The sequence below is a fragment of the Ochotona curzoniae genome, unplaced genomic scaffold (assembly GCF_017591425.1).
Source record: "Ochotona curzoniae isolate NIBS_2020 unplaced genomic scaffold, NIBS_Ocur_1.0 scaffold_2587, whole genome shotgun sequence".
Lineage (NCBI taxonomy): Eukaryota > Metazoa > Chordata > Mammalia > Lagomorpha > Ochotonidae > Ochotona > Ochotona curzoniae.
The window spans coordinates 3,763,328-3,779,025 of NW_024467096.1; the positions used below are offsets into that span (position 1 = coordinate 3,763,328).

Consider the following 15,698-nt stretch of genomic DNA (forward strand, 5'->3'; position numbering starts at 1 on the left):
GTTTCTTCACCCCCACTGCCATCTCCGTTGAAGACTGTGCCTTTTATTGTAAGCACTCGGGGTGCCATGCCATTAGCCTGGCTGATCTCCCTACTTGGGCTCACCTTTCTCTTGTACATCCGCAATTCAGCATTGTTCCTAATAGCTCTCAGATCTTGGCAGCTGGTATTGTGGTGCAATAGGTTAGTGGAAGATGGTGCAGGTGTTGGGGCCCCTGCTACATATATATTGGAGACCTAAATGAAGTTCCAGGCTCCTAGCTACAGCCTAGTCCAGCCATTCAATTGGTTGCAACTATTTGGAAAGAGAGCCAGCAGATGGAAGCACACGCTCTCTCCTCTGTAAATCTGCCTTTCAAATGAATGTCTTAAAAAAAAAAATTTCTGCTTTTTAGGCACTCCCTCCACATGAAGTTTTCCAGGTTTGCACCCACACCAGGATTATTGTAACAACTTCCTGATCACTCACTTTGTCCCAGCCTACCTGTTCCCAACTATAGCCCATGCTGCTGTCAAAGCTCACCTCACAGCTCAGCCTAAGACCCCACTGACAACTGACCACTGACAATGTGTAGTTTGAGTTCTTGGAAACCTGTGTACAGGCTATATGTGGTCATGCATCCCTTTGTATTTCCATGTATTTCGTCTTTGACATGAGGCTCCAGAAGCCTCCTGGACTGCTTTCAATGCCTTCAACAACTGGTCTCCATGACCCTGCTCAGTGCTTCTGCCCCTTTGCTCACTCTTCTCTGCCTTGAACACATATCCCACTGGCCTTCACCTGATTCCCTGAAGTCAAATGGTTATCTCCCCTGAGAAGCCTTTGTGTCCTTTGCCACCTGAACTTCCTAAAGGTTAATGAGGTGCCCATCTGTGGCCATTCAGTAGCCCATATTGGTTTATTTTGTAGCCATAGGTAACATCTTTTATTGAGAGTTCTATTTATTACTTGAAAGGCAGAGTGACAGAGAGAGAGAGAGAAATCTTCGAACCACTAGTTGACTGCTTAAATATCTGCAAAACCAGAACTAATCCAGAGCAAACTCAGGAGCTAAGAATTATATCTGTATCTCCCACATGGGTATCAGGGGCCCAAGTATTTGAGTCATCATCTGCCGCTTGCCAGAAACATGAAAAGTACAGAGTTGCCCAGATTCAAACCAGCACTCGGATATGGACACAGGAGTCCTCTAAGAGGTGGCTTAACCCTCCACACTGCCAAACCTGTCCCTGTTTTTCATGTGGTATGGACTTCACCTGGAGAACTAAACTTCAGGTTTTTTTTTTTTCTGTTTGTTTGTTTTGTCTGCCTGTGGTCTTGGACAGTGTCTGGCACATAGCAGGTATCCCATAAAAAGTGGATGAATGCAAGTGAAATATTTCACTCAGCATTAAGGGAAATAATGAGAAGAGGTTGAAGTTCTGCTTGCAGGAAAGCTGGCATTGTCTTTACATCTTCTCTGCCTGTTCCCACACTTATCTCCTGCCTGTTCCACCCCATAACTGTGCTATAAGACTGTCAGACCCTAGCCTCTCCACATATGTGGTTTCATACCTTTCCTGGCTGTATCATTTGACTGCTCTGGGCAGAATATGCAAGTAAACTAGCTTGGATAATAAAGAGGATGTCTTGACTCAGAAGGTGTACAGAGAGAAGGTGGAAATCAAGTAAGCTTGAGTCAGGGTTATGCCAGTTCCATGCTGCTGCCCTGTCTCAACCCTTTCTCTGCCCTTTGGCTTTGCCTTTAGGCCTCTAGCAGAATGGCAGTCACAACTCAAGGTCAGGGCCATCTAGGATCAGAAGAGTAGCCAATCTAAAGACTGCAGTTCTGCTTTCCCAGAAGTTTCTAGTAAACAACCTCCTGTGTTTTATTGTGCTGTTTTGTGTCATCTTGTGAATGCTGAGACAACTCCTTTGCTTGGGAGATGTCATCCACTGATCGGCTCAGATTTCCTGGCTTGATGAGCCCAGAGTTGGCTCCCTGTGAATGGTACAGGAGGAATAGCTACTCAAATGAAAACCAGGTTCCGAGCTGAGGGGTGGAAAATGGCTGAACGCTCCAGACAGTACTTATTGTACCCTGAAAATTCTTCTCTCCTGACTGCAGATGGATTACAAAGAAACTGGAACTTGTAAGGTTATGGAGAAAACTTGATTTGATTCAGCTTGATGCAGCAGTGTGTTTGGGCAGTATCTAAGTGGGGTAGAGGTGTATAAGAGAGGATGCTTCCATTCCTTCCTATGAGTTTCTTCTACCTGCTCAACAGGATAAGGATTTAACCTCCCAGCTTGTGCCCTCAGCCCTTGTTCCTAACACCTCAAACTCAAGATGCTAGACACAGCAAGTGAGCCACAAACCACACAAGAAGTCCTTTATTTTACCGGGGAAGGCAGCTGCATGGCAGGCAGCTGCGGAGCAGAAAGAGACAGACAGAAGAGCAGAGAGAGAGAAAACAAAGGGAAAGAGGCACTTTTTTAGCCTTGAGGTGGGTATGGGGGATGCGGGAGTGGAGGGAAGTCAGGGTTTGGCAAATGCAGCTGTCAGTAGTCACCGGGCATAAATGCCTCAGGAGATTGGTGGTGGGCAGGTCATGGCCCTCAGGTAGTCGGTCATAAAATGCAGGGATTGGCAGAGAGCATGGTTTAAACCTAAAGGTCACAAGTTTACTTAGGCAAGTGGGCCTTAAGGAGACCGAGACCTAGGGATTTGCGGTAGAGCTGGGTAAGCAGGTATTTAAGGTGGCCTGGGTTCAGGATGGTGTGGGTCAGTTTTTTGGGTGCTATTCCAGTCGTCCTTACACCTAAGGCAAGCATGGAACCTGTTGAGGTTTTGTACAAAGGGTTGATATAGCCAGGTGTAATGGATAGCTTCTTTCCCCATATTTTTGATTCACTCACTTATTTTCTCTTCTCTTAGGATGGGGCTGTTGGTGGGTCCTTATATTAAAAGTGGGGGCTCTCATGAGAAGCAGGCTGTGGCCCACCTGACTTTGGAATGATGGTGAATTTCCCCCAGTCACCAACAGGAGGGTTTTCCTTTTCACTGCAAGCTCCAAATGTTTTGCCCTGTTGGACCCATGAATCTTCTAATCACTCTGTATCTTTTTGTCCCTTCTAGATGTTTGATTGGATAAGCCACAACAAAGAGTTATTTCTGCAGAGCCACACAGAGATCGGAGTCAGCTACCAGCATGCCCTAGACCTCCAGACACAGCACAATCACTTTGCCATGAACTCCATGGTGAGTAAAGGAGCTTTCCTCAGCTCCACTTCTGGGAGGAGGGGGGTTGCTGGAATGGAGGAGGAAGGGCAAGCTTGAGTGAGAATGAGACTGAACACCTACATCCATGAGCCAGATTGGGGATGTGTGCAGGCCTTGTGGCCAGCTGGTTGTTCCTGAAGCAGATTGTGGTCCTGTTTCTGGTGCCAGATTCTGCTTTATGTCGTCAAAGGAATGTGCTCGGGGTTGTAGGAGGCCTTAGCTTGTCCCAGACTGGAAGGTGGGAGAGTCACCAGTTCCACTTCACTGGCTTCCACAGACATTGTTGGGTTCTTAGCATGTGTGACTCACCATGCTGGGATGGTGAAGGGCCTCAAGCTATGGCACATTGAAAACGGTTGAGTGAACTGGAACTGTTTAGGCTAGAGAAGAGGAACCCTAAGGGATGAGAGATTGCTGCCTTCAAATGTTTGAAGGACTGCTTTGGAAAAAAGCAAGTGAAACTGCTCTGCGTTAGTCTAAAAGGCAGCAATGTTCAAGGGATGACAGTTTGAGGGGAAGGCAGCACATGGCTTGTATGAGGGTGAGAGTTGGGTTGGATGCAGTGGGAGTTAATGAGCTCCCCATAGAAGGGAGTGTTGAAGCAGATGCAAAATTCAAAGAGGGCTCTTTACTAGCTGTTTAGGCAAAGAAAGTTTATATTCTCTGTGCTTCAGTTTCTTCATCTGTATAAGAGAAGTAATAATAGCTGCTATAGAAGGTTGTTTTGAAAGTTTGATGATTTAATTGAAAAGCAGTTGGAACTGTGCCGTGCATGTGGTAAGTCATCAGTAAATGCTGGTATTGTGATAATGATGAGGATGTAGGCGTCTACGACAGATGACACCTGTGATCTCCCATAAACTGAACACTTTGGGTTATTTTTTCCATATGTTTGCCCCAGGGCTTTGTTTTGTAATCCTGTTAGCTCCTCAAAGCCATTGTGCTCTGAGTGTCTGCAGCTTAGGATGCTACAACAGATAGCTCTCTCTCTCCCCTTCTCTTTCTTCCCTCTGCCAGCTTTTCTTTCTCATGCTGTTAGTCTTGAAGAGTAACTCCACCTTTCCCCATATTTCTGAAACCAGGCATTTTGTCATTTCAGTTGATGGTGCTGGAAGTTAGCAAGTGTTAGCAAAATAGAAACCTGGGGGGAATCACAGGGCCGAGAAAGAGGATTTCATTCTCCACCAGATTGTTTAAATACATTAAATATGTTATGTGCATATTTAAGTCTAAACAACTCTAAGGAGAGATAATTTTGGCCTTAAATCGTTCTGATGGAGTTGGAGAGAGAAAAACCCAGATAATCATGCTGCAACAAGGGAGATGTATATCTTGTTCCTGCTGTCATTCATCTTTAGCTTGTTACTTACCACAGTATCCCAGGAATGGGAGATTATGGAGCAGCTACCACGTGAGATACTTCCAGTTGTCTTGCCACACAAATAGAGTCAAACACGTGCCTCAAAACCTTCCACTGAGAAATGACTCGTTCACTCTTATTTCATTGTCTACCTCACAATGCACAGTTCATTGGCCATTGCCAATCACACCATCATGTTTAACTTGAAATGCTGGCTGCACCATCCATCCCTCCATGTGTTGGGAAGGAGAGGTCAAGATGGCTGTGAATAGCTCTAATGAGTGACCCAGAAAGAAGGGGAGGGGTGTGAGGGAGAGATGAACATCAGAAGATTTGTGCAGAATGTTCACCCCAATTTCTTGCTAAGTAGAAGGCTGAGTAGAGGCCTGCTAAGTGAGACGATGCAGGAGAGTTAGCACTACTGAGGGTTATTAAGTTTGGGCCCAACAATCTTGAGTTTTGAGTCCTCACCTAAATATAATGACTGGTTCCCTTCCAACTGATCTCTTAGAATTGTTTTTCACTTCTGACTCACTGTTTTCACAGAGGAGCAAAGCAATTGATCACAGGTGATTAAAAACTTGAACTCAAATCTAGTTAAGTCTGATTATCTCCGTATCTTGTAGCTTTTCTGGTGAGCAATAAAATTCTGTGCCAGAATCTTCCTATCACCCAAATGCCCAGCCCTAAAGCAGACAAACCCATTTTAATAAGCAACAAAGACAATCATAATTAGGGAGAGAAGTCTGCCACCAAGCTTCTTTAAACAATGCACTACAAAGCTAAATGGAAAGAGCTTTTGGCTTTGAACTGTGCACTACTGCTCTTCTCTAGCAACATGGATAACTGAGAGTTATGGGAACATCAAAAGCTTCTTCTCTGCCACTTCTTCTGCCAAAGTCCCCAATTTTTGCACAGGAATAAAGGAGGGAATTTACTGAAGGGGAGTTTCTTCTTGAACTGAAGAAAAGAGAGAGCAAGATTTCCTGTGTGACAGCCAATTAGTGTGTTGCAGCCCATCCTGCTGCCGCCCTCTGTGTGAGTGTGCCAGCTTCAGCAGCCTCTTTTAGTCTGATGAGGCTGGTTCTCCTCCCCAACTGCAGGGCTAGAAAGGGAAATCCCAGGATTCTTTGATCCAACGGCCTGGGAACCTTTGCTTTGCACATTACCTCTGTGCCTTTGTTAACCGGGAGGGTCACAGGTTTGTTATTTTCAAAAGGAGTTAGAGATGTCAGCAGCCTGAAAAGGTGAAAGGAGGGGTTGCTGTCTCCTATCCCCCTTGTCCCACCCCCACTCTGTCCCTCCTTAGTGATGGATGCACCAACCAAGGACCACCTAAATACCAGCAGCCATTGCCCTAGCCCTAAGGCTAGGAATGTGGATTGCTCTGTAAATCCACTGAAGCTGGTCTGTTTCTGTTCTTTGTAATCACACACACACACACACACACACACACACACACACACACACAGATTCATGTGTTCATATCAATACACATACAGCATACCTTGTTTCAGGCTGCAGAGGAGGTCTTCAGTGATTCTTTGTTTTAGGGGGAGATCACAGACTCCTTTGGAACCTAGTGAAGGTTGTATGTCCTCTCTCCAAAGAAATGTGTACTTGAACAACATTTTATAGTCAGTTACAAGAGACTTAAGGAAATTCCAAGGCATATCAGTCAAACTTCCTAATTCAAGGCCCTGAAAATCTTGTGACTTGTCTGTTCATTCATTGAATAGATAAGGAATGATCTGATGGAGTGTCAGATGTTAGGCGTATGATAGTGAATAAAACAGAGGTGGTCATGTCCTATGGAGCTTTGAAGGTGATGCTAAATATATACTCTCACAGGTATATAATTATAAACCAGTAAGTCTTAGAAGAAGAAGGGGGAGGGATCTGATATTTCAACAATTAGCATAGGGGAGTGTATTTGTAAATGAAAAGGGTTGGTACTTACCTCCCCTGTTTCGTTCCTCCCATCTAATGTTTTGCTTCCAGGGAAGGTGACCATGCATGATGGAAGACTTTGCTAGGACTGCCATAACATAGTGCCACAGACCTGGTGCCTCAGCAATAGAAATTCTGGAGGCTGGCAGTACAAGGCTAAGATGTTGGAGGTTCCTCTCAAGGCCCAGCTTCTTGGCTTTCAGATGGCTGTCCTCTCCCTGTGCCCCCACCTGGATTTTCTCCATGTACACACACACTTTAATATCACCTGATTCTAGGAGGATGCCAGTTACACTGGATAAGGGCCACTCAAATGGCTTCCCTTAATTACTTCTTTAGAGACCTTCAAAATGCAGTCACATTTTAGTAAAGGAGTTTAGAGCTTTTTTTTTAAGATTTATTTTTATTATTTTTTTTTTTTTTTAGAAAGGCAGATATACAAAGAGGAGAGACAGAGAGGAAGAACTTCCGTCTGATGATTCACTCCCCAAGTGAGCGCAACGGCCGATACTATACTGGTCCGAAGCCAGGATCCAGGAACTTCTTCCGGGTCTCCCATGTGGGTACAGGGTCCCAAAGCTTTGGGTCATCCTCAACTGCTTTCCCAGGCCACAGGCAGGGAGCTGGAAGGGAAGCGGGGCTGCCGGGGTAGAACCGGCGCCCATATGGGATCCCGGGCGTGCAAGGCGAGGACCTTAACCACTGCACCACCGTGCCGGGCCCAGGAGTTTAGAGCTTTAACATATGACTTGTGAGGCGATGCAGTTCAGTCCATAACATAATAATAATTATATATCATTAAATTGTGAATGAAAAATCAGAAGTTTCCTCATTCTTACTGGTGAATAAGTACCAAGAAAGTCCATCATTTCTAAGTACAGAGTGTGGGAGTGATGCCCAAGTGTGTAACACCAGCAGCTCTGACAGGAAAAGGTTACAATTGGTTTCTTCAGCTTTTTGTTGAAGCATGCTTTTGCAGTTTCCCCTGAGGAATCCTATTCTTTTGCTCTTTAATAATAATAATAATAACAACAGCAACAACAACAACAATACCCATTTACTAAACCCAGTACAAAAATGTTATCTGGCTTCTTATGATGCCCCAGATAGCCAGGTCTCCTGAACTTTTTGGGACCTGCCTCTTTCTTTATCCTGCTTTCTCCAGTAGAATCCCTTTCATAAATTCTCCATCCCCTGAATAGAACCTTCTCTTCTGACAGGAGTGTGTGCAGAGAGAAGGGAAATCAGATGGTAACATGCATTGCACAGTTGTGAAGCCAGCCACATTAAGAAGCACTTTCATGAACGACACTCAAAGAGGTGCACACAAACATTGCACAGCCTTATTTACAATTTTAATTAGCTAGTTCTTTGGAGGGAAAAAATGAATTGCTAATAGTGTCTGTCTAGAGCTTTAAAATATGAAACAGTATTCATTTTCTGCTGTTAGGACTGAAGGGATGCACATTAGTGATAACAATGTGCAGCTGGGCTCTGGGAGGCCTCCCTGCCACAGCTCACCGGATAGCTGCTTTAATCCTATTATTCGCTCACCAGAGGCGTACATTGCCGCTTGATGGTGTGCAAATCAGACCAACTGCAGCAGAGCCTGCGGTAGCCTCTCTTTGTTTTTCAGGAAGGTTCCAAATGGCAACACCAAGGCAAGGTCATATCTGGTGCAAGAGAAATAAAAGTCCTCAGACAGATGATCCCCTGACACCAATCTGAGCATCCTTGCACTGGGGTCCCCTTTTCCTCTTTGGTTCTTGACCAGCCTGAACCATGATTCTGCAACACTGCCCCACTCCAAGCAAGCAGCACCTTCCTAATGGCAGGATTTCTAAATTTTGTTGTGACCTCCTCCCCATCCCAAACAACACTCTTTTTATGGTAATGTCTCAGGAGCCAATAACTGATCATGCCATCAGAGCAAAAACCTTTAGTAGACACAGAGTCTGTTGTGTTTGTATCTGTATTTTTAAGGGGGTGGGAATTGTTGTCCTGGCTCAGTTGGCTGTCTCCACCTTTGGTGCTGGCATCCTATATGGATGTCGATTTATGTCCCAGCTGCTCCACTTCCTATCCAGCTCCCTGCTTATGGCCTGGGAAAGCAGAGGAGGAGGATTCTAGTTCTTGGGCCCCTGGATCCATGTGGGAGGTACAAAAGAGGCTCCTAGTTTCAAATTATCTCAGCTCCAGCCATTGCAGTCAATGCAGCCATTTGGGGATTTAAAAAGTGGACGGAATATCTCCATCTCTCTGTGTCTCCTCTCTATTTCTCTGCCTTTCAAATAAAAATAAAATGAATATTTAAGAATGGAAGAGGAGTAGGAGAAGAGATAGTTCTTCGTTGGTATTCATTAGTCCTTTCAGTACTTCCCCTGCCCCCAAAAATATGGAGGGGGCAAGCATTGTGGCATAATACTGCAGCCTGTGATATCAGCATTTCATGTGGTTGCTGATGAATGTTCTGGCTGCTCTAATCCACTTCTAATCCAGCTCCCTGCTAATGTCCTGAGAAAAGCAGGAGATGACTCAAGTGTATGGGCTCCTATATTCATGTGGAAGACCTGGATTAAAGTTCCTGGCTTTAGCCGGCCCAGTGGAGGTAGTTGCAGCCATCGTGGGAGTAAGCCAGCAGATGTAATACCTCTCCCTCTCTCTCTTTCTGGCCTCCTCTCTCTCCTTCCCTCCCTCCCTTTGGCTTTCTTTTTTTTTTTTTTCTTTTTCTTTTTTTTTTTTTTATTGTTGCTTACATTATATTATGTAGTACAGTTTTATAGGCGCTGGGGATCCCCCCCACCCCTCCCATACCCCTCCCCCCATGGTGGATTCCTCCACCTTGTTGCTTAACCATAGTTCAAGTTCAGTTGAGATTCATTGCTTGCAAACACCTGCCTAGCATAAAGTTCAGCGTCTTATTGTCCAGATAAGTTCAGTGGCCTCTTGGGGAGACCTTCTATGGTCTGAAGATAGGTCTAACAGAGTAAAGATCCAGTCAGTTAAAAGCCCCAACAAGGCCTCAGTATCATTATACAACATTATGGAATTAATTGACATAGTATTGGGTAAACAATATGTTAAAAATAATGCAAGTTCCATTCTTCGAAACATCTGGGTTGAGACAGTATCAATGACAGGTTCAAAAAATAACAAACCACCAAACAAAAAATTACAGGTTAAATCAAGGCAAACATGTGGTATCTAATCTTTTGGGATTCGCTCATTTCCCTTAGCATTATAGTTTCCAGTTGTGCCCATTTAGCCACAAAGAACTGCATTTTGTTTTTTTTAATAGCTGAGTAGTATTCCATGGAGTAGATGAACCAAAGCTTTCTTATCCAATCTTCTGCTGATGGGCATTTCGGTTGCTTCCATGTTTTTGCAATTACTGATTGTGCTGCAATGAACATAGGGATGCATGTTGGTTTGTCGTAAAACAGGTGTTTTGGATATATTCCTAGGAGTGCTATTGCTGGGTCATATGGTATGCTGATTTTGAGTTGTTTGAGTGTTCTCCAGACTGATTTCCATAAAGGCTGTACCAATTTGCAGCTCCACCAGCAGTGGAGTAGGGTTCCCTTTTCCCCACATCCTCGCCAGCAAGCGTCGTTGGTGTTCTTGTTTATGTGGGCCAATCTTACTGGTGTTAGGTGGTACCTCATCGATGTTTTAATTTGGATTTCCCTTATTGCTAGGGAGCTGGAACATTTTTTCATATGTTTGTTTGCCATTTGGACTTGTTCCTTTGTGAAATGTTTGCCCATTTCCCGTGCCCATTTCTTGAGTGGCTTGTTTGTTTTGGTTTTTTGGTTGTTTTGAAGTTCTTTGTATATCCTGGAAATTAGCCCCCTATCGCCTATATCGTGTGCAAAGATCTTCTCCCACTCTGTGGGTTGCTTTTTTACTTTGTTGATTGTTTCCCTTGCTGTACAGAAGCTTCTTAGTTTGATGAGGTCCCATTTGTTTATTCTGTTCTCAACTGCTATTGCTTTTGGTGTCCTTCTTAGAAAGTCGGTACCTACTCCTAGGTCTTGCAGGGTATTTCCTACATTTTCTTGCAAGAGTTTGAAGGTTTCTGGATGTAGGTTTAGGTCTTTTATCCATGTAGATTGGATCTTAGTGTATGGTGATAGATGTGGGTCTATCTTTTTGTTTCTACAGGCTATCAGCCAGTTGTCCCAACAACATTTACTAAAGAGTCCTTCCCACTTGCTTAAGCTGTCATTAGTCTTTTTGTCAAAGATTAATTGGCTGTATTTGTGTGGGTTCCCTTTTGGAGCTTCTATTCTATTCCATTGATCTTCCTTTCTGTCTTTGTGCCAGTACCAGGCTGTTTTGATTACCACTGCTCTATAGTATGTCCAGAGGTCCGGGATTGTGATTCCCCCTGCTAATTTCTTATTTTTCAGGATGGTTCTAGCTATTCGTGGTTTTTTGTGTTTCCAGATGAACTGTTGAATCATTGTATCCAGTTCCGTGAAGAATGTTTTGGGCAATTTGATTGGAATTGCGTTGAAAATGTATATTGCTTGTGGTAGTATAGACATTTTAATGATATTGATTTTGCCTATCCAGGAGCACGGGATGTTATTCCATCTTTTGAGGTTTTGTTCAATTTCCTTTTTAAATAGTTTGTAGTTTTCTTCGAATAGGTCTCCTACGCTTTTGGTTAGATTTATTCCCAAATACTTCATACTTCTCTCTGCTATTTTGAATGGTATCCTGTTGGTTAGATCTTCTTCCATCTTGGTGTTATTTGCGTACACTATGGCTGTTGATTTTCGTTCGTTAATTTTGTACCCCGCCACTCTGCCAAACTCTCGTATAAGTTCTAGCAGTTTCTGTATTGAGTCTCCTGGTTTTTCTATGTATAGGATTATGTCATCTGCATATAGTGAAAGCTTGACTTCTTCGTTTCCTATACGTATGCCTTTGATTTCTTTTTCTTGTCTTATGGCCTCTGCAAGTACCTCTAGGACTATGTTGAATAGCAGTGGTGATAGTGGGCACCCTTGTCTTGTTCCAGATCTCAGTGGGAAGGGTTCTAGCTTTTCTCCATTCAGTATGATACTGGCGTTGGGTTTTTCATAAATTGCTTTAATTATGTTGTGGATTTTCCCATCTATGCCTACTTTGGCTAGAGTTTTTAGCATGAAGAGGTGTTGGATTTTGTCGAAAGCTTTTTCTGCATCTATTGAAACTATTATGTGGTTCTTGTTTTGCAGTTTTTGGATATGGTTTATAACATTTATGGATTTCCGAATGTTGAACCATCCCTGCATTCCAGGGATGAATCCTACTTGATCCGGATGAATGATCTGTCTGATGATTTTTTGAATTCTATTGGCTAGGATTTTGTTGAGAATTTTAGCATCAATGTTCATCAGAGAAATAGGTCTGTAGTTTTCCTTCTCTGATGGTTCTCTATCCGGTTTTGGGATTAAGGTGATGTTGGCTTCATAGAATGAGTTTGGGAGGGTTGCTTCCTCCTCTATTGTTTTGAAGAGCTTGTAGAGGATTGGGGTTAGTTCTGTTCGGAATGTTTTGTAGAATTCTGTAGTGAAGCCGTCTGGGCCTGGGCTTTTTTTCGTTGGGAGATCCTTGATGACTGTTTCAATCTCTACCTCGGTTATGGGTTTATTTAATTCTGCAGTTGCCTCCGGACTGAGTTTTGGTAAATGGTGGGAGTCCAAGAACTTTTCTATTTCTTGGTGGTCCTCAAATTTGTGGGAGTACAGTTCTTTGTAGTAATTTCTAATTATTTTCTTAATGATTGCAGTGTCTGTTGTTATGTTGCCTTTTTCATCTTTAATGCTGTTGATTCTCACTTTCTCTTGTTTTTTTTTGGTCAATCGGGCCAGTGGAGTGTCTATTTTGTTTATTTTCTCAAAAAACCAACTTTTTGATTTGTTGATTTTATGTATAGTTTTTTTGATTTCTATTTGGTTTATCTCCTCCCTTGTTTTGATGATTTCTTGTTTCCTATTGTGCGTGGGACTCTTCTGCTGCTGTTTTTCCAGATCCTGGAGGTGTGAGGTTAGTTCCTGTATTTGGCGTCTTTCTTGGGCCTTGACATGCGCTCCGATTGCGATGAATCTACCTCGTAGCACTGCTTTGGCGGTGTCCCACAAGTTTTGGAATGTTGTATCAGAGTTTTCATTGGTTTCCATGAATTTTTTGATCTCATCTTTAATTTCTTCTCTGACCCATTGTTCGTTTAATAGCATATTGTTCAATTTCCAAGAGTGCCTATACTTCCTGCGGAGTTTTGAGTTGTTGATTACCAGTTTCATCCCATGGTGGTCTGAGAGGGTACATGGTATGATACTAATGTTTTGGAAGTTGTTTAGATTCGCTTTATGTCCTATCATGTGGTCGATTCTGGAGAAGGTGCCATGCACCGCTGAGAAGAATGTATAGTCTGTGGCCTTAGCATAAAAAGTTCTATATATGTCTACTAAGTCCAGTTGTTCTATTGTTTGTGTGAGCTCTGTTGTTTCTTTGTTGAGTTTTTGTTTCGTAGACCGGTCCATTGTTGTTAGAGGTGTGTTGAGATCGCCTACAAGAATTGTGCGGGTGTCTATGTCTTCCCTTAAGTCTGTAAGTAATTGCTTTACGTAAGTAGGTGCATTAAGATTCGGTGCATAAACATTAATGATGGTGATTGCTTCTTGATGGATCATTCCTTTCACCAGTATAAAATGGCCTTCCCTGTCTCTTTTGATGTTAGTTAGAATGAAATCTATCTCGTCTGAAATTAGGATAGCTACCCCAGCTTTTTTTTCTCGTCTATTGGCGTGGAATATCTTTTTCCATCCCTTCACTTTCAGTTTCTTTGCATCCTTTCTGGTTAGATGCGTTTCTTGTAGGCAACAGATGGTTGGGTCTTGTTTGATGATCCATTCTATTAATCTCTGTCGTTTGATTGGTGAATTTAGACCATTTGTGTTGAGAGTTAAAATTGAGAGTTTGCAATTTTGCCCTGCCATGTGATTGTGTTGTGTGTGTGTTGTTGCCTATGTAATTGTCTTGTTTGTGCGGCCTTTAGTTTGGAGACCTTCTTATTTGCCAACTTTGTTTGTGATTTGCCTCCTTTTTGTCCGGGACTAGCACATTTCTAAGGAGACTTTGCAGAGCTGGTTTTGTGTAGACATATTCTTCTAGTTTTTCTTTGCTATTGAAGTATCTGATTTCGTTCTCATATACAAATGAGATCTTTGCTGGGTAGATTATTTTTGGTTGACAGTTGTTTTGTTTCAGGACTTGGAAGATCTTTGTCCATTCTCTCCTTGCTTGTAGGGTCTCTTCGGAGAAGTCAGCAGTGATTCTGATGGGTTTTCCCCTGTATGTGATCTTTTCTCTACTTCGTACTTGTCTCAGGATTCCTTCTTTGTCTTCATTGGAGTAGAACTTGAGCACCGTGTGTCTGGGTGAAGATCTCTTTGGATCATGTCTGTTGGGAGTTCTCTGTCCATCCTGTATGCGGGGTGGATTCGTGTTCCAAGTGTTTTGGAAGTTTTCCTGTATAATTTCATCGAGCACTGCTTGCATCCCAGATTCTCTTTCTACTCCCTCGGGGAGGCCGATGATCCGAATATTCAATTTTCTAAGGTAATCCTTCATCTCTTGCATCATTTTATTAGTTTTGCTGAGGTTTGTCTCCAGCTGTTTGATTCGCTGGGCACCTTCATTTTGTGTGTCTTCTGTGTCAGAGATCCTTTCTCTGCTGCATTTATTCTGTTGATGAGGCTTTCAATCTTATTATCTTGGGCGTCCAGTTTGGTTTTGATTTGTTGTATTTCGGTGATTATGCAGTTCTGGTAGTCTTCCAGCTTTGTGTCCACGTCTCTGAGAAATTTTAGCATTATTTTCATCAATTCCTTTGCTGATAACACTTCCATGTCTTCATCTCGTATCGTCGATATTGATAATGGCTTTTGGCCCTTGTTTGGTGGGGTGCTGGCTCTTTCATCTGGAGCACAACTCTTTCTGGTGGTTTTTCCCATTGCGTTGGTGTATTCTGGTGAGGCAAATGGACCCGTGTGTTGAGGGGCTGTCAGGTGCTTTCCTGTAGAGATTGGAGCCTGCAGGCGTGGTGTTGCCGGGCGTGGTTATTTTCAAGGCACCGTTGGTGCGTTCTCAGGGCCCGGGGCTGTAGAGCACCACCTTGGGGGCCCAGTGGATTCCAGGCACAATCTGGGCACCTCTTCTACAGGTGTGACACCCCAGGGCGTGGAGGGATGGAGGCGCTCTCTGGGTGTGCCCCCTTCACGGGAATCCGCAGGGCGTAGAAGGTTTTATGTGCTTTCTCCCTGCGTTCTCCGTGTCAGGGACTGCAGGGTTTTTCAGAGCCCACCTGGTGCGTCTCCCACACACGGGACTGTGGGTGAGGCACTTTCCAGGCGTGGCTCTTGTGCAGTGAATCCACCACTCGTGGTGTGTGGGTGTTCAGAGCCCCTGCTCCCGTGTGGCTCCCCCACACAGGCCCTTAGCGGAGGAGTGACCCAGGCGCCCTGTTATAATGACTTCACGGCAGGTTCGCACCGTGTCAGTTTGGTGCAGGAGTTTTCAGGGCTCTCCTGGTGGGTCGCCCACGCTCAGAACTGCAGGGTGGGAGGCGAGAAGTGAGCAGTTCACTCTATGGGAGTGGTACCTGCGTGTCAGGGACACACAGCGCTACACTTCCCAAATCTGAGCTCTCCTGACACCTGACACCTGCGCTGCGGAGGTGCTGCTGCTGCAGGCGGGGCGCCCAGCCCGCTCGGTGCGGCGCGCACTCACCAGTGCGCTCGGTGGTTTCGTGCACTCACCAGGCAGGATGTGGGGGACTCCAGACCCTCGCCAGCTGCCTCTGCGCACCGAGCCGCACTGGTCCCCTCAGCGCAGGAACTTCCGAGGCGCCTTCCCGCGGCCCCCCTCAGCCACCAACATAACACCACTGTGCGTAGTTCCACACAGACCCAACAGTTTCGGCCGCCTGCTCCGCCTTCTCAGAGGCTGGAATCTCAGCAGGGGGCGAGAAATGCGGAGGCTGCCACGTCAACCCCGAGCTCACCAAACGTCCGGCTGCTGCAGTCTGCCTCCACCGCTGCCGAAGGCCTCCCGCCAGCGACGATCCCCCAG

The 15,698-nt window shown here is 44.5% G+C and overlaps 1 protein-coding gene across 10 annotated transcripts in view; it reads left to right on the top strand.

Moving 5' to 3' along the window:
- KALRN (kalirin RhoGEF kinase) overlaps nucleotides 1-15,698 on the top strand; it is a 660,588-nt gene that overhangs the window by 259,081 nt on the left and 385,809 nt on the right. For all 10 annotated transcript variants that reach the window (XM_041002788.1, XM_041002790.1, XM_041002785.1 and 7 more), the window contains exon 6: nucleotides 3,119-3,241. In XM_041002788.1, the coding sequence (XP_040858722.1) occupies nucleotides 3,119-3,241 (123 nt within the window). The remainder of the gene's footprint in view (nucleotides 1-3,118; nucleotides 3,242-15,698) is intronic.